The following is a 26,127-nucleotide window of genomic DNA, read 5'->3' on the forward strand; positions in this document are numbered from 1 at the left end:
ACTCACAGACTGTGAGATCATGACCTTAGCCGAAGTCGGACGCTTAACCGACTGAGCCACCCAGGAGCCCCCTCTCTCCACACCATCTAATGACAAAGCTGGCAAAGGAGAAATATTTACAAGGTCCATTCCCGTTATTGCAAAGCAGGGAATAAAGGATGAATTTGAAGCTGAAAGGCAATAAGCTGATAGCTGCACAAGAGGGAACTTCTTAACCTGATATAAAGGAAGCAACTGGAAACCTTTGGCAAAACTACTGATGGAAAATTAGGAATATTCCTTTTAATCAAGTTGAGAAAAAAATGCATCTTGTTATCACTTCTGTTTGATCGTAAACTGGAAGTCCTCCCAATGCAATGAAAACAGAAAAAGAAATGAGAAGTATAAAGATTAGAAATGAATAAACACGATTAGCAGGATTTGTGCACAGTGTGATTGCCCACATAGAAAACTTCAAGGAATACACAGATTATTAGAATTAAGACATTCAGCAAATGTGGCGAATACAAATCGATATGTTTTAAAACTACCCATCCTTATATATCAGCAAAACCTAATTAGAAAACATAACTTTTAAGAAGAAAGATACCTTTGGTAAAATTTATTTACATAGGTATTTCAAGTTATTGCTCTCTTTCCAAACATTGGAATGAATAAATTTTAATCAGGACCTAACTCATGATTTCAGAAAGTGGTTTTCCCCTTCTTTCCTTCCTTCCGTCTTTATTTCCTTCCTTCCTTCCTTCCTTCTTTTCAATAGTCTTGTTCACAGAAAGAAGACACAATGTTTTACAATGGTTTATCTTTACTTTTCAAGCCTTATTCTATATGAATGAGTGTGTGTGTGTGTGCTTGTGTGTGTGTAAATCTAATTGCCATTTCAGATACTGTGCAACTTCCCATCTCACCGATTCCTGGAAATGTCATCTTTCTGTTCACTTTGGTATATGATGTCGTTATTGCTGTTAAATTTTAAAATAGCATGTTTCCAAGAGAGGTAACAGTGTGTTAACCTTAGAGCTTAAACTGCTAGTAGTATTGAAGGCACATGTTCAGGTACTAATTGTGTGGCATTTGGTTGCTTCTTTTCAGGGAAACTTTTAAAAGCAGAATATATCCTGAGCAGTCTAATAAGCAACAACGGAGCAACAGGTAAGGTGCTTTCCTATCTTCACAACGACCTTCACCTGCAGTCCCTTCTGGAGTTCTAGTTTACAAGCACCCGAATGACCTAATAGCTGCTGTAGACTACATGTCTCCAGAACTAGCTAGGACTGACTTTGCCATTAGTGAATGAAGTGGCTTTGGTCAAGGAGCTTATTTCTCTGTGTCTTCATTTTCTGTAATTAAAAATGAAAACAAAACAGAACAACCAAAGCTCCTAAACTTCTGGGCTTATTGTAGAGTGTACTATCTAAGAACAATATGCTGTTAAAGCAGGTAACTCTATGGGCCTCAGAAGGGGCTCAGTAGTAGCCTTTAGGAGAATTGTAAATGGAGATAAAGTCTGTAAGTTGAGAAAAATATATTTATGGCTTTATGTATTTAAATGGTTTGGAAAGTAAATTTGATTTTGCTATGTATGTACTTTCATAAAAACTTATTTTGAAATGGATTTCTTTCAATATTTAATCATACATGAAAGGAAGCAAGTACTAATAGTTGGGCAACAAATCATTTATTCCTTCAGATATCTTGTCTGAAATTCTGGGCGTTAAAGACAACAAGTGTCCCAGTAAGTTGAACACAACCTCCAGTAGACTTTTAAGCTCAGTCTGCTTGGATATAAGGTCCCAAGCACCTTGAAACTTGTAGACATTCCAGTGGAGAGGCGGTTTGGAATATCGATATTGACCACATACCCATCATTTGTGTCCACCATCACTAACCTATGATATACACACTTCCATCTTCTACACCACATATGCAGACACACACACACACACACACACACACAGATTAAAAGCTGGGGAGAAAATAGAAAGGGTGATGTGACAGAGAATCAAGGGGGTATAGTAATGAGTTTGATTCTGTTTTTGGTGTTTGACCACTGACGGTTTTCAGACTCCAGCCTTCTGCCACCCACTCTGTCCCACAACTGGACAGGCTGGGGCAGGGGGCAGGGTTGCTTTTTGGTTTGTTTTAAACCTACTCAGCAGTAAACCAGGCATAGCTTGTGGGAGACTTTACCCCAGCCCACACCCTAATCACAATAAAAACCAAAGCCACTCACCACTCTCTTCACGCAAGTCAAATGAACCAGCTTGGTTGCCTGTCTCCTCTCCTCAGAAAGACTCATTATGTGAGTACTAAATCTTTTCATATCTTGGGGTGTGTATGTGTGTGTGTGTGTGTGTGTGTGAGCACGCACAACCATCAGTCTCAACCTACAAACTAAATTTTGGGTGGATGGGAAGGATCCCACCCTCCATTAGGCAACCACAAGACAGTGGGGTAGTACTATGGTAAATCAATCTGGGGGGCTTGGAGGCAATAGCATTGAGGCTGAGACCTGAAGCAGAAGGAGCTGGTCTCCTCAGGAACCATGCCATGGCAGAGCACAGTCAGTTGGGAGACTTGGAGACCAGACAGGAGTTCAAGTGAGAACTAGGATTCTCGGTATTCACATACAAGTTCTGTGAAGGCTTGTATGTTATAGCAAGGAGTTTGGACCTTTCTCAATGTAGAGAAGAGATCGCCTCTCAAACCTGTATCACATGTGCTCATGAAGGCTTCGGTGAAATTAGTTTCGTTTTACCAGGCACTTTACTTGATAACTAGGAGCTGAAACTACTTTTCTTTTTTCCCTCTTTTGTTGTAGGTACCTGGCTGTACCGAAACGAAAGTGACAAGATCCTGGTGCAGTCAGTCTGCATACAGATCAGAGGGCAAATTCTGCAAAAGCTAGGTACGGTCATCAAACATTCGCTGCTCTCAGGGCTCATTTACAAAGTCTGGCTACGAGATATTACTGTGGAATTTTCTCATTGTATCTGGTTCAAATTGCTAATCCTCACTTAGTTTCCTCATCGAAAAGAAAATGACATTTCAGATCCCAGGAGTGTTACGAACATTAATAAAACAAAATATTTTCTGTTGAATTGTGTTAAAGAAATGTACAGTTGTACACTGTGGTATTAACCGTAGGATTCTTGGTAATAATTCTGGCATCTGACTTTCAGTTCTACAGGACTCTATGTGATAAGAGGGACACCTTATTCTAAACCACCCTGACACCTTACCCATTCACTCCTCAGAGGGCATTCCTCAGGTTGTAAGGCAAAATTTATAGAATGCTAGTTGTGCTTTATTTTTTTTTCTCTCTTTTAATGTTAAGGGTATACCTTAAAAAAAAAATGCCCTTAAAGCTCCCAAAGGATGGTTAAAAGGAGGGAAAACAAACAAGGAAAAAAGATAATACTGCCAGCAATTACCAAGAGCTCTGTAGTAATAGGCTCAGAACTGTTAGACCTCAGGTTCAGATGGGCCACGAGGCAAGTACACCTGAAATGCGTAGAATGCTAGTTGTGCTTTAAAATGCATGGCCCTACCCTGCTGTTTATGGTCCATCAGTCCTGAGTGGCTTGCCAACAGCCCACGAAAGGGTCTCTGGCACTGTCCCCACAGACAGGGCAACCTGGTCATCAGAGGTTCCAAGGAGGGGTCCTGAGGAGGGACACAGGGCAGCGGCTATGCTGTCAGCTGGAGGGAAGAAGGAACTACTGGGGAGCCGCTGGGGGCCCTGTGGGCTTCTTAGACTGTCCCCAAGCCCTTTGCTCACCTGAACGTGGAAGACTTTAAAAAACAACAAAAAGGAAAAATAAAAAGGAGCTGCAGGTGCTCAAATAAATTACTTAATTAAATAAAATGCAAACTAAGGTGTTTGAAAATGTTAGCATAGAATGGTAATTATTCTTGTAAATACTGTATTTAATTATTTTTATGTTAATGTAGTATTATATATGATATGTAATATTTTTTACTGTTTTCCTGTGAAAGGGAAGCATTATCTGTATTAAATCAGCTGGAAAAATATGTTGCTGTTTTTCCAGCAGATTGGCATTTGCTGATTGCTCTCAATCTAATCCAGCCCTAAATTTTCCTAACGGGAGCCAGTGAATCTTCTTTCTGTATTAGTTTTCAAAAGTATTTTCTAGCACAATGCACAGATACTAGCAGTTTGTCTCATCTCTCTCCCTTTTTTTTTCAGGGATGTGGTACGAAGCAGCAGAGGTAATATGGGCCTCAATCATAGGGTATTTGACCCTTCCTCAGCCAGATAGAAAGGTGGTTTATCTAGTGCTTTTTTTCCTCTCCTATCCTACATTTGTCTTTGGATGATTATCTCCTTGTGGCATAATGCAGTGTATTGTTTATCAATTTTATTGGTCCTATTTTTATTGATTCTACATGGGCATAGGACCACGAACACTTGGTAATTTCCTCTTGTGTCTTGCTCCGTCCCCATTCACAGCCAGAATCCTGGCATGTATGTAGTGTTTTCACATTTATTTCTAACTATCTTTTTTTTTTAATTTTTTTAAATGTTTTTATTTATTTTTGAGACAGAGGGAGACAGAGCAGAGTGGGGGGGGGAGTGCAGAGAGACAGAGAAACATAGAATTTGAAGCAGGCTCCAGGCTCTGAGCTGTCAGCACAGAGCCCGAAGCGGGACTCGAACTCACGGAGTGTGAGATCATGACCCAAGCCGAAGTCGGACGCTCAACCGACTGAGCCAAATCTATTTATATTTTTATTTATATTATTCACTTATCCATTTCTTTTATTATATATTTAGCCTTTGCCTGATTCCACAGCAAAGTTGAGATAACCAAGCTGCTTATATGTAAAATCATTTTCCCTCCGTTGAGTGAGCAGACTCCAATTAATTGTTTATGTGGCGTCTTTATCCAAGAAATTTGAGAGGCACCATTTGCTTTCCTACTTAATGTTTTCATTCTCTGTACCTCTGTAAGAGTATTCTCCTCGTTAACTGGAGCACTGGGTTATCACCTGTATCAGCAATGCCACCGCCTACAACCCTTTTACCACACAGACAGAATGGGATGCGAGGACGCATGCTTGGGCCAATCCTTTAAGCCTCTAGCAGTATGAAGAAGTTAGTGTTGACAGTCCAGTAAAGCCCAACTAAGAAATAGCTGTGTTTACACTCAGGATCTGATGATCTTCCAAGCCTGTGGCATCCAGTTTAGAAGTATTTCCACTGTCAGAATAACAAGAAGGAAGAGGAGGAGGAGGGGAAAGAGGAGGAGGAGGGAGAGGAGCAGGAGGAGGGGGAAGAGAGGAGAAGCAGAAGCAGCAACAGCAGCAACAATATTTAATATGGAGGACTAGTCATGGCCTTCAGGCCTTGAGATGAGACCAGTAATGGACCTTGAATTCCTAATCTGTGTTCTGTTTGTATTTTTCTTACAGGGTATTTCCACATCACTAGGTATACTGGCAGACATCTTCGTTTCCATGAGCAAAAGTGATTATGAGAAGTTTAAAAACAATCCACAAATTAACTTGGTAATTATCACTTGGTCCAGAATGGCATCACCTACAAAACTGCCAACGTTCTTGGTGCTTGGTTTATCAATCTCATTCTCTTTCCGGGAGTCAGGGAGCACAGTGTCTCCCCTCTTCAAGTAACATGAACAGTCCTGGGGACAATTTCTATGGTGTCCTATTTGGCTTGAATATCTTAGCACTTAGCACAGTACCACACATACAGAGGGTACTAAAAAAATTAAAAATGACAAGTAAAAGAATGAATAAATATCATCAAAGTGATAAATGCTTTGAACCCCACTGATTTCTTTCAGAAAGAAATCAGAAAAATAAACTGAGGTCCAGACAAATTAAGTGACCTCTAATTCAGATTATCACAGAATTCAGTTTCCACACTTGGCCCATCTCAGTGATAAAGTAAAGGGATAACAATTATAAAACTTTAATTACCCTCTGTTCAAATCAGAGCATCTGTCACTTGTCTAGATTCTTATTCTTAATAATGAGGGTTACTGGGGCGCCTGGGTGGCTCAGTGGGTTAAGCGTCCAACTTCAGCTCAGGTTATGAATTCACAGTTTGTGGGTTTGAGCCCTGCGTTGGGCTCTGTGCTGATAGAGCAGAGCCTGGAGCCTGCTTCAGATTCTGTGTCTCCCTCTCTCTGCTCCTCCCCCCCCCCAACACTCACGCTCTCTCTCTCTCTCTCAAAAAGCAAACATTTAAAAAAATTTAAATAATGATTACTAATTTTTATATATTCCTTTATGATTCAAAAAGTATGTGAGTATATGTGTGTGTGTGTGTGTGTGTGTATATATATATATATACACACATGTATAAATGTATATGAGCTACACAAAACCCTGTGAAGTAGGTAGAGCAAAATATATCATTCCGATTTTAGAGAAAAATAAACTGAGGTCCAGACAAATTAAGTGACCTCTATAGTTTGCACACTAGGTAGGAAGGAAACTAGGAGCAGAACTCAGGTCTCTGTCCAGTTTGGAGCATCAACATAGACATTGAGCTGCTCTCCTGCACTGCACTGATACTGAAATTATTTTTTTAAGTTTATTTATTTTGAGAGAGATACAGCACAAATGGGGGAGGGGCAGAGAGAGGGAGAGAGGGAGAATCCCAAGCAGGCTCCACGCTGGCAGGACCGAGTCCAATGCGGGGCTCAAACTCACAAATGGTGAGATCATGACTGGAGCTAAAATCAAGAGTCAGATGCCTAACAGACTGAGCCACCTGGCACCCTGATATTGAGATTTTTAATAGTATCACAAAGATTGGCATTTTTTGTTAAATACTAAAGTGACAATAGTAACCGTACTTAATAGTAATGAGTGTGGCATAAGAAGGCTTGCAGCTTGCTGCTGACAATCTGAGTTTTAACAAAATGTTGCTTGTGCTGTCAGACCAACACACGAGAAAAGGGTTATATCTCTAGTTCAGTGAAGTTGTCTCTGATGACTGTTTAAAATTGTAAACTGCCAGGGCACCTGGTTGGCTCAGTGGGTAGAGCATGTGACTCTTGAACTCAGGGTCATGAGTTCAAGCCCCACGTTAGATATAGAGCTTACCTTAAAAAAGAAAGGAAGGAAGGATGGACAGAAGGAAGGAAGAGGAAGAAAGGAAGAAAGAAAGAAAATTTTTAAAAAATTGCTAACTGCCTCCCCACCCTAGAGCTCCTTGACCTTTTCCTGCTTTATTTTTCTCTTGACTGTTTGTCACCATGTCAGATAATATGCATTTTAGTCATTTTGCGTATTGACTGATCCCCTCTGCTCAATAGGAAGCAAGCTTATTTACTGCAGGCTCACTGTCTGCTATCTCCTTCGTGTTTAGAACAGTGCCTGGCACATGGAGGTTCTCAATGCATATTTCTAGGATGAATGAATGAATCGTAATTGCTGTGAAATCATACATTAAAAGGCTCTTTGCCAAGAACAGTGCAGAAATCATCAGCTAATTTGGCTGCAAAATGTGGGGGATTTCTGTGAACAAAGAGTTGTATGATCCTGCAGAGAAACTTGTGTGAATTATTTTGCACACGTTAGGCCCACTCTGGGGAGGGAGGGGGATGGACTGTGTATGGGTGTTGGGGGATAGGACACTCAATTCCCTAGGGTCCTTTGAGATGCTTAACTCTTTCTTGGCACTGTTCGGGTGTCGTTGTGGTAAAGGGCAGCGTGTCCCTCAGAATCCTGAAAGAAAAGTAAAGGAATTTCATAGCCTGACTTTTGCTAATGGATAAATAATTGTCAACACAACACTTGGCCTGTTTTCTCACAGGGTTTGCTGAAGGAGTTTGACCACCATTTGCTGTCAGCTGCAGAAGCCTGCAAACTGGCAGCTGCCTTCAGTCCCTACACACCCCTCTTCGTGCTCACGGCTGTGGTAAGCAGGGTGCAGCCCCACACTCTACCTCTCCCCAGTGATGGAAGCTACCAGTGAGAGGAAAAGGGCTAACCTAAAGTAGGCTTTGTGCACTTCATTAGAGAATTGTAATCAGACCTCATGTTGGAAAGGTTTTGTCAGTCAGGGTAGTGACATCCTGGTGGAAGCTAAATTAATTCAGCCTGCGGGTCTGATGTTGTCTGCCTGAGGCCAATGGTTCCCAAGCACAGCAGAATCACACAAGGAGTCTTCTCAAAATGCACATTCCTGATCCACCCTAGACCCACTAAATGCGAATGTCTGGGATTAGTACTCAGAAATCTTTTATTCTGAAATACTGCCCAGGTGCACAGAGGGGTTTGGAAGCCACTACTCTGTTGTTTTGATTATTGTTAAATAAATGATGTGTTTATATATAGCAGTCTTATTTCTCTTTTGCATAGAGAAACTTACTGTGTCCCTGTCCCATGTATAGATTGTTTGCTGAAACTAACAACAGCAGTAACAACAACAACAAGTTTATCATCTTTGATCAAAAAGTATCAGACCTGGGCTGGCTCAGTCAGAAGAGTATGTGACTCTCGATCTCAGAGTCATGAGTTCGAACCCCACTTTGGGTGCAGAGATTACTACAAAAATAAATAAACTTTTTAAAAAAAGTATCAGGCCTATAGTAAGATGGTAGTTAAAACTAATCTCTTACACCTTCATGCCAGCCAATCACATCCATCCCAGTCCCTTTCCCTGATTCACCAAAGAGACTTTAGGTCCTTGACTCAATATGTGATTGTGTATTTTTCTTAGAATATCTGTGCCACGTGTTTATTTTCCTATAATATTTCTAATCACTGTCCTCCAGGAATGAAGTGTTTCCTGATTCACTTCCAATTTCTATTTCAGTGTCTGATTTTGTGCTTGGTATTTTCCTCAGAATATCCGTGGCACGTGCTTGTTGTCCTATACTAGCTCTAATGACTGTCCTGTGGAAATGAAAAATTCATATCTGTGTGAAGCCAAAGAGGCCTTTGAAATTGGCCTCCTCACCAAGAGATATGATGAACCAGTTAGTGGAAAACAAGAGCTTCACAGTCTTCTCAAAGCTGCTTTTGGCCTCACCACCGTGCACCAAAGACTGTATGGGGAGACAGAGGTGGTCCGTACAGCAAGTCAGCTCTGTCATGAAGCTATGGGAAAGCTGTACAGTTTCAGTACTTCCTCTGAAAGTCAGGAGAGAGAAACTCTCTCTCAGGAGATCATGTCAGTTATCACCCAGGTAAAGGATCATTTACAAATTCAAAGCTTCTCAAACTTAGATGACAAGTCTTATGTTCCAGAGAGTTTCAAGCACGGGTTGGATAAACCCATCTTGCATGGGCAAGTAGATTTCCAAAAAATCCTTGAAACCTATTCACAGCACCACACTTCAGTGTGCGAAGTTTTTGAAGGCTCTTGTGGAAACAACAAAGATAAACAGAAAGATATGAAAACGGGAGTCTGTATTACTACTCTAGAAACAGAGACAAAAAACATAGATACTGTGTGTACTACTGAAGACAAACCACATTTTCAAAAAAGCACGGTAATATCTTCCTCCCACAAGGCTAAGAATGGTCAGGAGAAACTCAGGAGGATAGCAAGGAAAAACTGGACCCGTTCTGATGCCTTTCGAGTCTCCTTGGATCAAGATGGGGGAACTGAGGTTGAGTCATCAGATCACAGCCATGGTGAAGGAGCTGTTTTGAACAAGTCTCTGAGTGACAGCCAGTGCTCCAGTTCTTGGAGCGAATTATCGGTGGTTAGCTCTTCTACCAGCTGGGAGGAAGTGAATTATGTGGACGATAGGTCAACCAGAAAAGAGCCTTGCAAAGAAGTGCACCTTGTGGATACTGAGTGTTCCGCTGCCCCGTCTGAAGACATCAATGAGGAAACCAGACCTGTACATCCACTATCTTCAGAGCTTCACGGTCTCTCTCTCCAAGTGTCCAAGGATGACAATTTAGAGTCTTTGCAAAGTCAACTACACAGCCACGTGCCCTTGAAAACCTCCCATCCTCATAACACAACAGGCATGTTCTCAGTGTCTGGGGTGGGGCTGTTAGAAGGAGTTCCAGAAGATGTGCAGAAAGCCAGAAATAGGGGATCCAGAAATACTTCTGCTCATTCCAGACCCTCGTTTGGTTCTGTTTCTTTGTCCTCTTTTGATGCTGGTTGGCCCAAAAACACAGCCACATTCCCTTTGGTCCGAGAAGAAGAAACCTTTGAACTAATTGATGAATTTCCAGAAATCAACTGTGATGCCAAAGACAGGCATGGAGAGGAAATCAAAAGAGGCACAGGCCTTACATTTAAAGAAAGTTCCGCCTGGGTTGACCCGGAAGGAGAAACAGCAGAAAAAGAAGAGGATATGCCCTTAGACTCTGACATAGTCATGGAGGATTCCCTGGGCCAACGTTCCAGGACAGCACATAGCTTTTCCACTCTTCATTGGCCTGTTCAAAATCCTGACTCAGGAAAGAGCAGTGGCTCAGTCAAAGAGCAGGGCATCGACCCTGATGCCTCCACAGTGGATGAGGAGGGCCAATGGCTCGACAGCACAGATGTTCACCCCACAAGCAGACGTGGCTCTTACAGCCTATGTGCTCTGAGACAGTCGCGTGGTCAATGGCCTGAAACCCCCAACTCCTCTGTAAGCAGTAACATTCCCTCCTCTGATTTTAGCAAGGACTGCACTACCACGGAGGAGGGAAACAAACTAGGAAACATGCTAAACTGCAGCCAGAACTCCACCTCGTCCTCGGCAGGGTGGTTGAAATCACCAGCATTTTCCAGCGGTTCTTCTGAGGGGGAAAACCCGCAGTCCTTTCTGAATTCCAGTGGAAGTTCTTTTGTTTCATTGCCGGGAATGACAAGGCAAGAGATCCTAGAGGCTCGAACCCTGCTCCCTGATGACTTTGAAAAACTTTTGGCAGGGGTGAGACATGATTGGCTCCTACAGAGACTGGAGAATACAGGAGTTTTTAAGCCCAATCAACTGCACCAAGCATACAGTAAGTACAACCTTTCCAGTAGGTACAGCCTCAGGAAGCATCTATGATTCTGATCTAATAGCTCTGGGGTTTGGATCCAGGCATGAGTATTTTTTAAGAGCCCTCCAGTGGCTTTGTATAAAGCCAATGTCAATAACCTTTGCTTCAGGGTATTCCCGTGTTTTGCCTGCTGCCTTGAATTCAGACTAAAAAGACAGTTCAGGTTGTTACAAAAAAGGGCAAAACATTCCACTATAATAGGGTTTCCCTATTTTCTATTCCCTATTTAGGGACTCTGAAGGTTCAGAATCACATTCCTTAGAGTTAAGTAACTACTTTATTGTTATGTGCCAGTTTACAGGTGAAAAGCCATATGTACATGATCTCATACCCATTAGGGAAACATTATCATCCCCGGTGTACAGATAAGAAAAAGAGAGGAAGCCCAAAGTTGGAAAAACAAAACAAGTTGTACATTTCCTCCTTTCTTCTTCCCTCAATTCACTTACCCTTCCTATGTATGTGTGCAAGAGGCCCACCTTCTGTTTCCAACCCCAGCTTCTCTGATTGAGTTGCCCAGCCCTCGTCACTATCTTCCCCAGGCTCCAGTCATCTCCCTCCCCAACCCCAGACCCATGAGTTTATCTTATTTTAAGTATTTTTTCTCCTGAGTCTTCTGTTCATTCATCCATTAACATGACCTAGATGCACAAGGTCCTTGTTCACTTTATTTTAACTTGGATCCCAAAATGTTGCATTTCTTCCTTAGGGCTCATGTCTTTCCCCCTCAAAGAAATGCTTTCTTGCTAGCACTGTTCCTCCTTTCGTTCTGGTGGAGACAGTTTTTACTTTTCCTTCCTATCTTTTCCTTTTCCAATTGAGTACCATCTTCGTACAGTAGCTGTATTTTCTCAAGTAATTCCTGGACTTTCCCAGCTTAAACAAAACAACTCAGAGAAAATTAAGGTGCACTTTAATATGTAACCATGATTTCTGGAGTTGCCAGGAATCTCTGAGGTATACTCATTTCATTTATTTCTATCTATGTGGTCTGGCACAGGTAGTAGCCTCCATTATCTGGGCCCTCCAGATAATTAGAAGATGCAAACATGTATCACTCTTCCAATTTGAATTCTGGCATTTTACTGTTTAAAAAGCCCTTTATTTTTCACTGCTTTCTCATATATATATATATGTATATATATATATATATATATATATATATATATATATATATTTTTTTTTTTTTTTTTTTTTTTTTTTTTTTTTTTTTAGAGAGGGAGCGGGGGAGAGAGAGAAAGAATCCCAAGTAGGGTCCACACTGCCAGTGCAGAGACTGGTATAGGGCTTAGTCCCATGAACCATAAGATCATGACCTGAGCCAAAATCAAGAGTGGGACGCTCAATCGAATGAGCCACCCAGGTGCCCCTCCACTGCTTTCATACAGAAATTTTAGCCTTAATCCCTCTCCATCACAAGAAAAAGGTTTTGTGAATCTTCATTATATTTGCAAAGCTTTACTTTTTTATTGTACTTCACTAACTTTCTAGTAGTATTCATAGAGAAGGCTAAAATTTGAGAAAATGTCTAAAGAAGCTAAAGATTTCAGACAAGCTGGATTAGGATCTGTGTCACTTCAAATTTATTCATGAATTGTAACATCCCTTTGAAATAACATCCAGGGGCGCTTGGGTGGCTCAGTTGGTTAAGCATCTGACTTCCACTCACATTATGTTCTGGTTCATGAGTTCAAGCCCCACGTCAGGCTCTGTGCTGACAGGTTGGAGCCTGGAGACTGCTTCAATTCTCTGTCTCCCTCTCTCTCTGCCCCACCCCCCTTGTGTGTGTGCAGTCTCTCTCTCTCTTTCTCTCTCTCAAAATAAAATAAACGGGTAGCTCAATCAGCTAAGTGTCCGAATTCAGCTCAGGTCATGATCTCACGGTTCATGGGTTCAAGCCCTGTGTCGGGCTTTGTGCTGACAGCTCAGAACCTGGAGCCTACTTCGGATTCTGTGTCTCCCTCTCTCTCTATGCCCCTCCCCTGCTCATGCTCTGTTTCTGTCTCTCAAAAATAAAAATAAACATAAAAAAATAAAAATTAAAATAAACTTTAAAATACAAATAACATCCATTTTTTCTTACCTTTTTTCAGATGCTCTTTTATTAAAATATTCTAAAAAATCAGAATTATGGACAGCCCAGGAAACTGTTGTGTATTTGGGGAACTACCTGAATGTGAAGAAGAAAGGCAGACAAAGAAATGCTTTCTGGGTTCATCATCTTCATCAAGAAGAAACTCTGGGGAGGTATTTCTTTAAAACATCTATACCACTAATGTAAAATGGGCTAATTATGCCTTTCTCTTAATTAATCATTTATGAAATTTTGAAAGAGCTGAAAAATTTGGCCAAAATACATATTTCAGGTGTCTACTCCTTCCTCCAACTCATTAATTAATTAATAGCAATTACCACACATTGACCACCATTATGTCAGCCATTTTACATAGACATACATGATGTCAAACCTATCAGGGAAACATTATTATCCCCATCGTACAGATAAGAAAATGGAGTTTCTGACCATGTGGCTCTGACAGAGAGCCTTAAGCGCTCCCACTAACAAATGCTGACAAAAAAATCTAGTTAAACTACAAAAGCCCCACTTATAAGTAATAAATGAGCCTGCAAAAAAGGTAGGAAAATCCTTTGAGCCTACAGATATGAAGCATATCCAGGGATATAAATGTATACTGAGCCCCTAGGACACTCTGTACAAGTTTTGAGTGGGGTAGGATGAGATGGCAGCTAGTGATAAAAATTACACATGGAAGGGAGTGAGTTTAGATACCATCCATCCATATAGAGCAAGGATTCAGGAATGGATACGTCCTCAAGGAAAAAGTTTTCTTAAAAAAATACTCACCCCATTGAGGTAAACACCTGGAAAATTTTTAATTTGGCCTTAGTTCTTGACAACAACTTTAAGCAAAAACTTACTTGAAAAATTAGTAACCATGTTACTATTTTTCCCCATGGAGTCTGAGGCCTACTTTTATATCATCTGTGTGTTGGAAAAGACCTATCAGCCAAGAATTTTAAGGTGAACCCTGTTCTTTATCCAAATCCAAATAATTTAAGAAATAAGTAGGAAGAGAGGAAGTAAGAGAGAGAGAAATTGGGTGATGCTTAAAAAGTGGAAGTACATTTCTTGAAAAGGTTGTTGATGATAATAATAGTAGAAAGAATAAATATATTTACCAAGTATATATTTGCCAACCCTCATTTTAAGTCATTTTTATACTAATCTAATCAATCATCACAAAACCCTATGAGGTTAATATTATTATCCCCATTTTACAGATGAGGGAACTGAGGTGCAGAGATGTTAAGAAACTTGCATCCAATGATGGAGCCGTGTGTTATGGGTTGAATGATTTTTTAACAGCTGTGTGCCCTCAGCCTCAGATTCATATGTTGAAGCCCTAACCCCTTGCACTCAGACTAGGATCTTACTGAAATAGAGTCATTGCAGATTAATTAGTTAAGATGAGGTCGTACTGGAGTAGAGTGGGCCCTTCGTCCACTATGATTGGTATCCTTATAAAAAAGAAATTTATTTTTTTAATGTTCATTTATTTTTGAGAAAGAGAGAATGTGCATGTACCTGCACACACGAGGGGCAGAGAGAGAGGGGGACAGAAGGGACCCAGGCACCCCTCTAAAAAGGAAATTTAAAGAGAGACATGCACTTGGAGGTGCCTGGATGGCTCAGTCAGGTAAACATTCAACTTTGGCTCAGGTCATGATTTTGCAGTTGGTGAGTTGGAGCCCCACGTTGGGCTCTGAGCTGACAGCTCAGGGCCTGGATCCTGCTTCCGATTCTGTGTCTCTCTCTTTCTTTGCCCCTTCCTACTCACACTCTGTCTCTCTATCTCTCAAAAATAAATAAACATTAAAAAAACAAGAGAGAGATATGCACACAAGGAGAATGCATATGAAATTGTAGTTATTGTTGCCATAAGGCAGGAACCACCAGAAGCCAGGAGGGAGGACTGGAAAACATTCTTCCCTAGTGCCTTCAGAGGGAACATGACCCTGCTGATAGCTTGATCTTGGACTTCTAGGCTCCAGAACTGTGAGAGAATCTATTTCTGTTGTGTAAGTCACCCAACCTATGGCACTTGGTTGCAGCAGCCCTAAGAAGCTAATACACCAGGATGCATCATAGGAGGATCTGAGATGGGAAATAAAAGAGAATAAGAAACATGGAAGATGGAATGAGAGGGTACAATATATGTCTGATCAGAAAAAGATAAGAAAGCAAATATCTATTTGAATAGATAATATCTGATGATTTTCCAGAATTGCCAAAACCCATTAATCTTCAAATACAGGAATCACAATGAATCCTAAGCAGGATAGAAAAGGAATGAGGGAAAAAACTAGAAGAGAGGAGGGGAGGAAGGAAGGAAGGGAGGAAGGGAGACAATCATAAATCCACTTCTAGCCACATTGTAGTCAAACTTCAGAACACCAAGGACAAAGAAACAATCTTAAAAAGCAGTCAAAGAAAAAAGAGTTTACTACTAACAAATCTTTACTGAAGCAAAATGACCCCAGCAAAATGGCATAAGATGCCAGAAAGAATGGGTCTACATTCCCAGATTGATGATCCTGTGCCTAGCACTGGAGGTCCTCTGACAGAATGCTTGGGAAATGATCCTGTACCAAGGTTTGCTCAATGTTCCAAACTGGTTCAAAGTTCTTGCAGCCCAGAGGTCCGTCCATAGCAGAAATGCTCACGGCACTGACGGAATACCTCTATTAGGACAGCTGGTCCCCTGCAGCCTGCTTTCTGATGCCATGTGGGTTCCTCCTCTGCAGCCACCCCTGTCAGGTTTCTTTTCTGATCCCCAGGAGGCTGAATGGCCAAAACTGCAGCCAATGTGGATTTCATTATCTTATTGGACTCAGAAACTTCTGGAGAAAGTTTTCTCTAGTTGAGGCCCGTAACTCTTAACAGTTCCCTTTGATTTTTGGAGGTCGCTCTGGACGCGTGTGAATTACTCATGAATTCACACCAACGTATAGCAAATATAAACCGCAGTAAAGTATGATAGTTACTTCTTGCTCCTTTCAACACTTAATCATTTACTGCCTCATTTATTTTGTCTCCAAGTATGCCTAAGTCCTTGAAATATACATATTTCATACTTCCTTTGAAACACTCAGGTCTGGCTAGCACAATGCTATCCACATAATAGGTGATGATGCAAACAAATATTTGTAGAGATAAAGGACTCGCAAGGGGAAGGGATAGAGGAAGGCTTCAGATTGTTTAGTTAGCCTGTTTAAGACCACGCTGCAGGTAGTAAAAGATCTGGTTGCAGAGTCTGCACTTTCTGGTGCCCATCCTGGCTCCCTTGGTTACCAAGGAAGCCTGGCAGGCTGATTCGTTAAGGGGAGATTTTCTCTATAATCAGTATTATCCTGGATCAGTGTATCAGACAGGGTTCTTCAGAAAAACAGAGCCAAGAAGATGCAAACATATATAGACAAGAGTTATTGTCAGAAATTGGCTTGCATGATTATAGAGGCAGGAAAATCTCAAAATGTGTAGTTGGCAAGGTGGAGACCCAGGACAATGAATGGTGTAGTTGCCAAGGCCAACAGGCTGAAGACCCAGGAAGAGCCGATGTTTCCCTTCAAGTCCAAAGGCAGGAAAGACCCATGTCCAGCTCAAAGGCAGTTTGGCAAGAGGAATGTCTATCTTGGGAGAAGGTCAGTCTTTTGCTATTTGGTCCTTCAGCTGATTGGATTGGGCCTATCCACATTAGGGGGAGCAATCTGCTTTACTCAGTCCATTGATTTAAATGTGAAATTCATCCCAAAACAACCTCACAAAAACACCCATAATAACGGTTGATCAAGTATCTGGGCACCTTATGTCCAAGTGAAGGTGGCACATAGAATCACATCACAGTCAGCTAGCATGAATTATGTTCTGTTGTTCAGGAGGCTCTCACAAGATTATTTGAGTCATAGGAGAATTCAAGATAATACTGACTGCCTAAGGTAGAGAAAGAGTAACATCTTTCAAGCAGTTTTGTGTATCTTCTTTGGTTTTTGCTCTCTTACTCTATGGTAGGATCACTTTTGCATTTCTTTTTGTATTTTTTTCCTCTGGTCATAGATATGTTGGGAAAGAATATAAGGAGCAGAAGGGGCTCTGGCACCACTTCGCTGATGTAGAACGGCAAATGACCGCACAGCACTACGTGACAGAATTTAACAAGAGGCTTTATGAACAAAAGATCCCAACACAGATATTCTATATCCCATCCACAGTATTACTGGTGAGATTAAAGGGAGTAAGGGTTTGCTTAAACAGGCCTGTAAATATATGTCAGGTGAGATTTCTGGTAAAATCCAGTAAACTCAGTTACCAGACTCCTTCATCTACTTCATCTGCTTTATCCACTTAGACATGTCAGAACTAAGAAACCTCTCTACCCTGAATATACAATTTGGATCTTGGATCTCCCAAATCACTCTGTGAATTCTGGTATCTGGTCCGCATACATGGTCAAGTTGGCATTTGTAGTATCCTTTCTTTGTGTACTGTCTGTACTTTCAACGAGAGAAGAAGGACCCTGAAGATCATATGTAGTACAAATTATTCCCTCAGCACGATGCATTCATTCCCTGTTTCACATCTGTTGGACCCCACCCCTTGTGACCAAGTGATTACTAAGTCATAGCTTAAACACCTTAGTAAGGACAAATAATTATTACCTTTTCACTTTCAAATAATTCTGGTTGTTAGAAAGCTCTTAGATTTAGCCCAAATCTGTCTTCCTCTGAATTCTACCTGTGAATTACAGCTCTAACTTCTGGGGCCACCGAGACCAATGTGTTTTCACTAAGATATCTCTTTAAATATAGACAGGCAACAATCCGCCTCCACTGACTTTTCTCTTATTTGGATCAAGAATATTCTGCCTCCCCAACTATATCGAATCCTTAGCTCATTCACACCTAAAGGATTTTGTTTTACTTTGGCCAGAGACATTTTTAGACCCATATTCTATTACCACTAATAATAGCTATCATCCATTTTTCACTTTCTTTATGTCAAGCACTATGCCAGACATTTAACACATTAACCTTTGGAACAACTCTGCAAAATAGATGATACACACAAACGCTTAGCTGACATTCCAGTCCTGCGTCCCAGCACATGATCTATCCACATATCCTAACGGGCTAGCTGCCTGGGGTAGGTCCCATCATGGCCTCATTTTTATGTGAGCATTTTAAAGAATAATAATAATTTTAGGTTCTCTTATATATCACATAATGTGTTAACCACCCTACATGCATTTTTCTCATATAATTCTTTTAACACTCCTATAGTGGCTATTATTATAATACCTGATTTACAAGCGAGCAAACCAAAATCTATAACAAAGCTCCTAAGTGGCAAAGCCTGGGTTCAAAGTGAGGTCTACTGGACCCCAGAGCCTGCAGCCTTCCTAGCCATTGTGGTATATTGTCTCCCATTTTTATTTTTCAGATTTTGGAAGGCAAGACAATAAAGGGATGTATAAGTGTGGAACCTTATATCCTGGGAGAATTTGTAAAATTATCAAATAATGCAAAAGTGGTTAAAACAGAATACAAAGCTACAGAATATGGCTTGGCATATGGCCATTTTTCCTACGAGTTTTCTAATCATAGAGATGTTGTGGTCGATTTACAAGGTATGTGAAATTGGGGATTATTTTTTTACTTTTAGTGTTATTCATATGTAAATATGAGATCTTGTAACTAGCTCTTCCAGTCATTATTTAATAGATTGTTCAGTGCCTAGACTACTATGTGTAATTAAATTAATCGATTTTATGGGGTGCCCAGGTGGCTCAGTCGGTTGAGCATCTGACTTTTTTTTCTTAGTTTTTTTAATTTTATTTTTTTATTTTTTAAAACTTACATCCAAATTAGTTAGCATATAGTGCAACAATGATTTCAGGAGTAGGTTCCTTAGTGCCCCTTCAGGAGTAGGTTCCTTACCCATTTAGCCCATCTCCCCTCCCACAACCCCTCCAGTAACCTTCAGTTTGTTCTCCATATTTATGAGTCTCTTCTGTCTTGTTCCTCTCCCTGTTTTTATATTCTTTTTGTTTCCCTTCCCTTATGTTCATCTGTGTTGTCTCTTAAAGTCCTCATATGAGTGAAGTCATATGATTTTTGCCTTTCTCTGATTGACTAATTTCACTTAGCATAATACCCTCCAGTTCCATCCACATAGTTGCAAATGGCAAGATTTCATTCTTTTTGATTGCCGAGTAATATTCCAATGTGTATGTGTGTGTGTGGGGGGGGGTGGTGTGTGTATATACACACACACATACCACATCTTCTTTATCCATTCATCCATCCATGGATATTTGGGCTCATTCCATACTTTGGCTATTGTTGATAGTGCTGCTATAAAGATGGAGGTGCATGTGTCCCTTCAAAACAGCACACCTGTATCCTGTGGATAAAGAGCATCTGACTCTTGATTTCGGCTCAGGTCGGGATCTCATGGTTCGTGAGTTCAAGCCCTATATCAGGCTCTGTGCTGATCGTGCAGAGCCTGCTTGGAATTCTCTCCCTCTCCTTTTCTCTCTGTCCCTTCCCCACTTGTGTTCTCTCTCTCTCTCTCTCTCAAAAGAAATAAACTTAAAAATAAATAAATAAATTTAATAAATTGATTTTACTATATGTAGCAAGTGCTGTCTGAAAAAAAATGTGTAAAGCTTCTACAAGTGTCTAGAGTAATACATAATCAGTGAGAAGATCTGCCTCACATTCTGTTGGGCTTAATTCTAGAGCAAATCCACAACAGCTTTTTAAAATTTCACTTAAGTGTATTTGAGTGATGTAGGTTTTTTAATATTGCATGTTTTAATATGTGAAAATCTTTCCACTCTCATTTCTTCAGCCCTTTACCCTTACTACAAGTGTGATATTGGGTTTCATAAATGGTGATCATTATGGAACAGAAAGTTGTGTGTACAAAAATCTGACTTTTTAAAAATTTTCTGCATTTATATTTTAATTTTGTTTCAGTTCATCTAGTATTTTATTTATCAGAACTATTATACTGATATAAGAGCCAATACTCTTCACTTCATTTAAATGATAAATGAGGTTTATTATAATTATTTTTAATAATGATTCTATGACCATTCCCCAAGATTTTGTCTACTCCCCTTCTGTAGCATTTATCATCACTCTCTGTCATATTATATATTTTACTTATTTATATTGCTTCTTAATCTGTCCCACTTCACCAGAATATTAGCTCAATGAGTGTAGGGATATTTTTTATTGGTTTTTTTTTTTTTTTTTTTTTGAGAAAGAGAAAGAGAGTGCATGTGCATGAGTGGGGAAGTGAGAGAGGGAGAGAGAGAGAGAGAATCTTAAAATTTTTTTAATGTTTATTTATTTTTGAGAGAGAGACAGACAGAGCATGAGCGGGGGAGGGGCAGAGAGAGAGGGAGACACAGAATCCAAAGCAGGCTCCAGGCTCCAAGCTGTCAGCACAGAGCTCTATGTGGGACTTGAATTCATGAGCAGTGAGATCATGACCTGAGCTGAAGTCTGACCCTTAACCTACCGACCTACCGACCTACCGACCAACCGACCGACACACCCAGGGGCCCTGAGAGACAGAATCTTAAGGAGGCTCCACACTCAGTGCGAAGCCTGACTCAGGGCTCCATCACACAACCCTGGGATCATGACCTGAGCCAAAATCAAGAGTCAGCCACTCACCAAACTGAGCCACCCAGGCACCCCAAGTGTAGGAATTCTTGACTCACTCATTCATTGCTAAATCCCCAGTACTCAAAACAGTGTCTTGTACAGTGTGTATACTCAATAAGTATTTGTTAAATGAACAGATGAATATATGAATTAATGAGTTAGGCACTAAATAAACTTATGCATCATGAAATAAATATTCAATATATTGTGATCTTAGTAATTAAACTAAGTGCATTTTACTGCTCTCTAATTCCTTGAAAATTGGTGATCTAGGTATGTCATAGCTGACAAACTTAATTACTCAGCATTTAGTTTCCCTTTTTAAACCAATTATTGGAGTATGCAATACCAAATCCCTTAGCAGAAATTTATTAGAAGTAAATCATTATGACCAGGTTTTTAAAATATCTCTTTAAGCATATACATTTTATTTCTCTGAAACACATTACTGACATTTGTAGAGGATTTAATTCTCATACATATTTATTTCTCTTTTAGGTTGGGTGACTAGTAATGGAAAAGGGCTTATCTATCTGACAGATCCCCAGATTCACTCTCTTGATCAGAACGACGTCACTACCAATTTTGGAAAGAAGGGAATTTTTTACTTCTTTAATCACCAGCATTTGAAATGTAATGAAATATGCCATCGTCTTTCTTTGACAAGACCTCCAGCTGAGAAACCAAATAAGTCATAGACTATCTGGCTTGGTAATGGGATGGGCTTGGTGCCACTCACGGGAGCTGGGTCTTCCTCTTCCCCCAGGCACACACAGTATCGTGAAGCCTGGTCCCCTCAGACTTAGGCAGGGCTGTGGGACTACTTCTGGCCAATGACTTGTGAGAGGAATTAGTGACTATCCATTTCAGACCCATATTTAATTGCCAGTGTGACTTGTTATGGAGTTACTTCTGCCACAATTACCAAGAATATGTCAGGAGACAGCTGCTTATCGGCATAAGTCCTACAATGAGGGCAACACGGAAAAAGCCCCCAAGTGACCCATCATGGACACAAAACAGATGAGAAATAAACTTTTGTGTTTAAGCCATTGAGATTTTGGAGTTTTTTGTCACTATCAATGCTGATACCATGAGTGTTTTTCTTATTGCAATATTTAGGAGTTCTCTGTACATATTAAAGAATTCAGGACATTGTGAAAGAAGTTACGGTTTTTTTCTCTTTGTCATGTGACATTTGACTTCATATGAAACTTTTTCTTCCATGCAGAATTTGTTTAATACAGTTGAATTCATTAATATTTTATTTTATGGTTCCTAGGTTGCATGTCATATGTAGATCCTCCTGACCATGGGTTTATTTTAATCCCACTATATATATATATATATATATATATATATATATAAAATATATAATACTTATATTTATATTTATATTTATATATATACTTATACCCATATATATACACTTATACTATATACTTATATATATACTTATATATACTTATATTTATATATATATATTTATATATATATATATATATTTTTTTTTTTTTTTTTTTTTTTGAGAGAGAGAGAGAGAGAGAGCACATGAGAGTAGAGGAGAAGGGCAGAGAGAGAGAATCCCAAGCAGGCTCTTCTGAGCCCAATGCAGGGCTCAATCTCACAACCCTGAGATCATGACCTAAGTCAAAATCAAGAGTCAGAGGCTCAACCAAGTGAGCCACCCAGGCCCCTCCCCCACCATATTTTCTTCTAGTGCATTTACATTTGTGAAAAGTGTGAATGAAGAATAGTGCATTTTAACAGCCACAACAGTCCACTCCTTGCAGCACACAGATCTGCTTCTTCACACAGGTGTGGGGGGCAGCTCATCCAGGATCTTTCTAAAAAAAACTTAGAAAATGGATATTGGTGAGGTGTTCCTTTCCTGAAGTTAGGGTTTGGGGATGCAACTAGTTTTCACCCTTTCCCTCCTCCACAATTCATTCTAAATTTCCCTCATTGTTTAGTATTACTTCTGCAAGTCTTAGTGTTTACCTGGTGATGTGACTCAGACTTACATATGTGAAGTTTCTGCATGCTTGATAGAGCTTTCTCAGGGGTTACTGCACACATCTGTTCACAACTGCGTCAGGGCAAGTGAGAACAATTCAGATCTGCTGCTGTGGGGAGTGTGGTTGACTGGGAATCCAGCTTCCACTCCACTGGGTCCACTGCTGAGTTCATGGTGAAGTCACGCTCCCCAGTGTGCTCTCAGCCACTGACTCAGCAAGGCCAGGACACTTTAAACAGGTAACTGCACATGAAGTCTTCCCACTGGCCTGATCAAAAGCTTCTTAACACTGCTGTCCTCTAAGACTCTTCCTGCCGAACCCTCCTTTGTCTGCCTTCTCCTTTCTCCTACACAGATGTCAGACCTGTGTACTCTTGTTCCCACTGCTGAGCCTTTACAGTCATTTCTCCCAATAAATATCATATATGTCTAATCCCTTTTTGGCATCTGCCTCCTAAACAACCCAAACCAACACAAGTTTATTAAAGAAATGGGAAAAACCTCATCCTATTCACAAAGAGGGAGGGGTGCCTGGGTGGCTCAGTCAGTTAAGTGCCCAACTTCAGCTCAGGTCATGATCTTGTGCTACAGTGCTACATGAGTTCAAGCCCTGCGTCAGGCTCTGTGCTGACAGCTCAGAGCCTGGAGCCTGTTTCAGATCCTGTGTGTGTGTGTGTGTGTCTCTCTCTCTGCCCCTCCCCCCACCTCTCTCTCCCTCAAAAAGAAATAAACGTTAAAAATTTTTTTAAAAAAATAAAGAGGGAAAATCATATTGTCTCAAAAGATACAAAAAAAAGGTTATTTATTGAAAATCAACTCATGGTAAAAATCTCTTTGCAAACTAAGCACAAAGGAAAGCTTTCTGGATCTGATAAAGGGTTTTTTTTAACTTTTTTTTAAGTTTATTTATTTTGAGAGAGAGAATGTGCACTAGCAGAGGAGGGGCAGAGAGAGAGGGAATCCCAAGCAGGCAGAGTCTGACTCAGGGCTCAATCCTGCCAACCATTAGATCATGATCTGAGCCAAAACTAAGAGCCGTCTAAGCTCCCCTAATTTTGTTTTAAAAAACAGCAATATCATGGGGGTGCCTGGATGGCTCAGTCTGTTGAGCATCTGACTCTTGATTTCAGCTCAGGTCATGATCCTGTAGTCATGGAATCAAGCCCCGCATTAGACTCTGCACTGAGCATGGAGCCTGCGTAAGATTCTTTCTCTTTCTAGCCCCCTGCCCATCCCCCAAGCACGGTCTCTCTCTCTCTCTCTCTCTCTCTCTCTCTTTCTCTCTCTCTCTCTGTCTCTCTCTAAAAAAAAAAAAAAAAACAAAAGGAAACCACCATACACCCCTTAATGAAATAATAGACCTGGGAAAAAATCACTGATAGAAGAACTTTACAATGGAGGAATCAGGCTGATGTTACTTACACCTCAATCAACTGTATCACTAAAAATGGGACAATAAATCAATGATATAATAACACTTTGGGGACAATTAGGGATTTTTAATGTTTACTGAGTGTTAGATAAAATTAGTGCAGTGGTATCTTAAAACAATATTAAAGCCAAAAAAAAAAAAAAGTGAAGGTGGAAGTGAAAAAAGCTTGGTTCTTTTTTGGTAATGTTGAAGCAGGGATACAGGTACATGAGTATTCATTATATTAGCCTTTCTCATTTTGCATATATTTTTTAAATGTCATTTTTTTTCATTGGAAGGTCATAAAAAGGAAGAAATACCAAGGATAAACCAAAGAATGGGTTGGTAGAGATGATGAAAACTGTGATTTGTCAAACAAGCTAATCAGGAAAGAATATAAGAAAGAGTGTTCAACAATGTGAAGTCCTGCAGAAAAATCAAGAAGAAATAGAATATGTATTGAGTGAGGGCCTGAGGATAATGAAGAGATTGGTGACAGCTAAAACAAGCCATTGATTGACAGAGTGACCCTTTGGATATTGTAGAACAGAGATCAGCAAACTATGGCCCCTTGGGTCAAATCCTGCCACCATTCCAAGTGTTATTGGAACAGAGCTACACTCATTCCGTTACATATTATCTGTGGCTGAATTTGTGTTACAATGGCAGAGCTGAGGAGTTGGGTCAGAGACTGTGTGTCCTACAAAGTCAAAAATATTTATTACCTGGGCCTTTACAGGAAAGGTTTGTTAACCCTTGTTGTAGAAGAAGAGATCAGGAATAAAGATCAGGTTTTTACATTTACAAAGAAAATGTGAGTATCTCTACCAACACAAAAGAAAAACAGGTAACACAAATGGATGAAGAAATTGGAAATTTGAGATGATAAAGAAGGAAGTTGATGAAAAGCACGTATCAGAGCACCCTTTCCTTTTTGAAGTCAACAGTCTAGGCTCTCTGTTGAATGAGATGAGGCTAGCAACATGAGGGATTTGAGTGGAGGGAAGGTTATGAAATAATGCATATTTCTGTATCAAAAAGAGCAGAAATAGGGGTTCCTGGGGGGCTCAGTCAGCTAAGTGTCAGACTCTTAGTTTTGGCTCAGGTCATGATCTCAAGGTTCACGGGATGAAGCCCCCTGTCAAGCTCTATTCTGACAGTGCAGAGTCTGCTTGGGATTCTCTCTCTCTCTCTCTCTCTCCCTCTGCCCCTCCTCTGTGCTTGTGCTCTTTCTTTCTCTCAAAATAAATAAACTTTTTTTTTTAAGTACAAATTGTACTACTGAGGGGAATTTGCAGAAAATTACATTTTAAGAATCTCTTTAAATTGTTATATATTTACACCAACACCAATATATCCAACATCTGGATTAAGAAATTAAATGTAATTAAATTAAATGTAATTAAATGTAAATGAAATTAAATGTAATACTAATGTTGAAGCCTCCAGTAGACCTTTCCCTAATCTACACCTCCTCTTCTGCCCAGAGGCAATCACTACCTAGAAAGTGTTGGTTATCATTCCCTTTAATGTTGTTACACATTTACTTTTATTAAATGTTGTTATACATTTATGTTCATATAAAAGTAATAATAAAGGGACTTTTTAAAATATTTTTAAGGTTTGTATAAATACAATAAAGACCAGAAGGGTTTAAAAAGAGCCAGATTGACTTTAGAGAAAATGAAAAATACAGTCATTGATATTTATGATTTAATAGAAAGGTTAAACAACAAACTAGGCATAATTCAAGAAAGAATTATTGAAATGCAAGGGAAATGTGAAGAAACTAGCCAACATGCAGAAGAAAGATAAAGGGTTGGAAAAAGCAAAAGAAAGAGCATAAGATTTGGAGGAAACATGGAGAAGGTCTACCATCTAGTACTCAACTGTATCTGCTCACCTCAAGTTTACTAGCCAATAATTTAATTCATAGTAC

At 40.0% G+C, this 26,127-nt stretch overlaps 1 protein-coding gene across 4 annotated transcripts in view; it reads left to right on the top strand.

The window, feature by feature from the left end:
* The window catches only part of ALPK1 (alpha kinase 1), a 126,109-nt gene extending 104,293 nt beyond the window's left edge, over positions 1 to 21,816 (top strand). For 2 of the 4 annotated variants that reach the window (XM_060654408.3, XM_060654412.3), the window contains 10 exons: positions 1,093 to 1,152; positions 2,822 to 2,908; positions 4,211 to 4,287; positions 5,437 to 5,532; positions 7,811 to 7,915; positions 8,847 to 10,962; positions 13,095 to 13,248; positions 17,138 to 17,300; positions 18,521 to 18,707; positions 21,259 to 21,816. In XM_060654408.3, the coding sequence (XP_060510391.2) occupies positions 1,093 to 1,152; positions 2,822 to 2,908; positions 4,211 to 4,287; positions 5,437 to 5,532; positions 7,811 to 7,915; positions 8,847 to 10,962; positions 13,095 to 13,248; positions 17,138 to 17,300; positions 18,521 to 18,707; positions 21,259 to 21,458 (3,245 nt within the window). In that variant the 3' untranslated portion in view covers positions 21,459 to 21,816. Of the gene's footprint in view, positions 1 to 1,092; positions 1,153 to 1,690; positions 1,736 to 1,805; positions 2,303 to 2,821; positions 2,909 to 4,210; positions 4,288 to 5,436; positions 5,533 to 7,810; positions 7,916 to 8,846; positions 10,963 to 13,094; positions 13,249 to 17,137; positions 17,301 to 18,520; positions 18,708 to 21,258 lie in introns of those variants that run through there. The other 2 variants (XM_081795564.1, XM_060654411.3) reach the window with 2 other exon arrangements.
* The last annotated feature ends 4,311 nt before the right edge of the window (positions 21,817 to 26,127 follow it).

The sequence above is a fragment of the Panthera onca genome, chromosome B1, assembly GCF_046562875.1.
Source record: "Panthera onca isolate mPanOnc1 chromosome B1, mPanOnc1 haplotype 2, whole genome shotgun sequence".
NCBI classification, from domain to species: Eukaryota; Metazoa; Chordata; class Mammalia; order Carnivora; family Felidae; genus Panthera; species Panthera onca.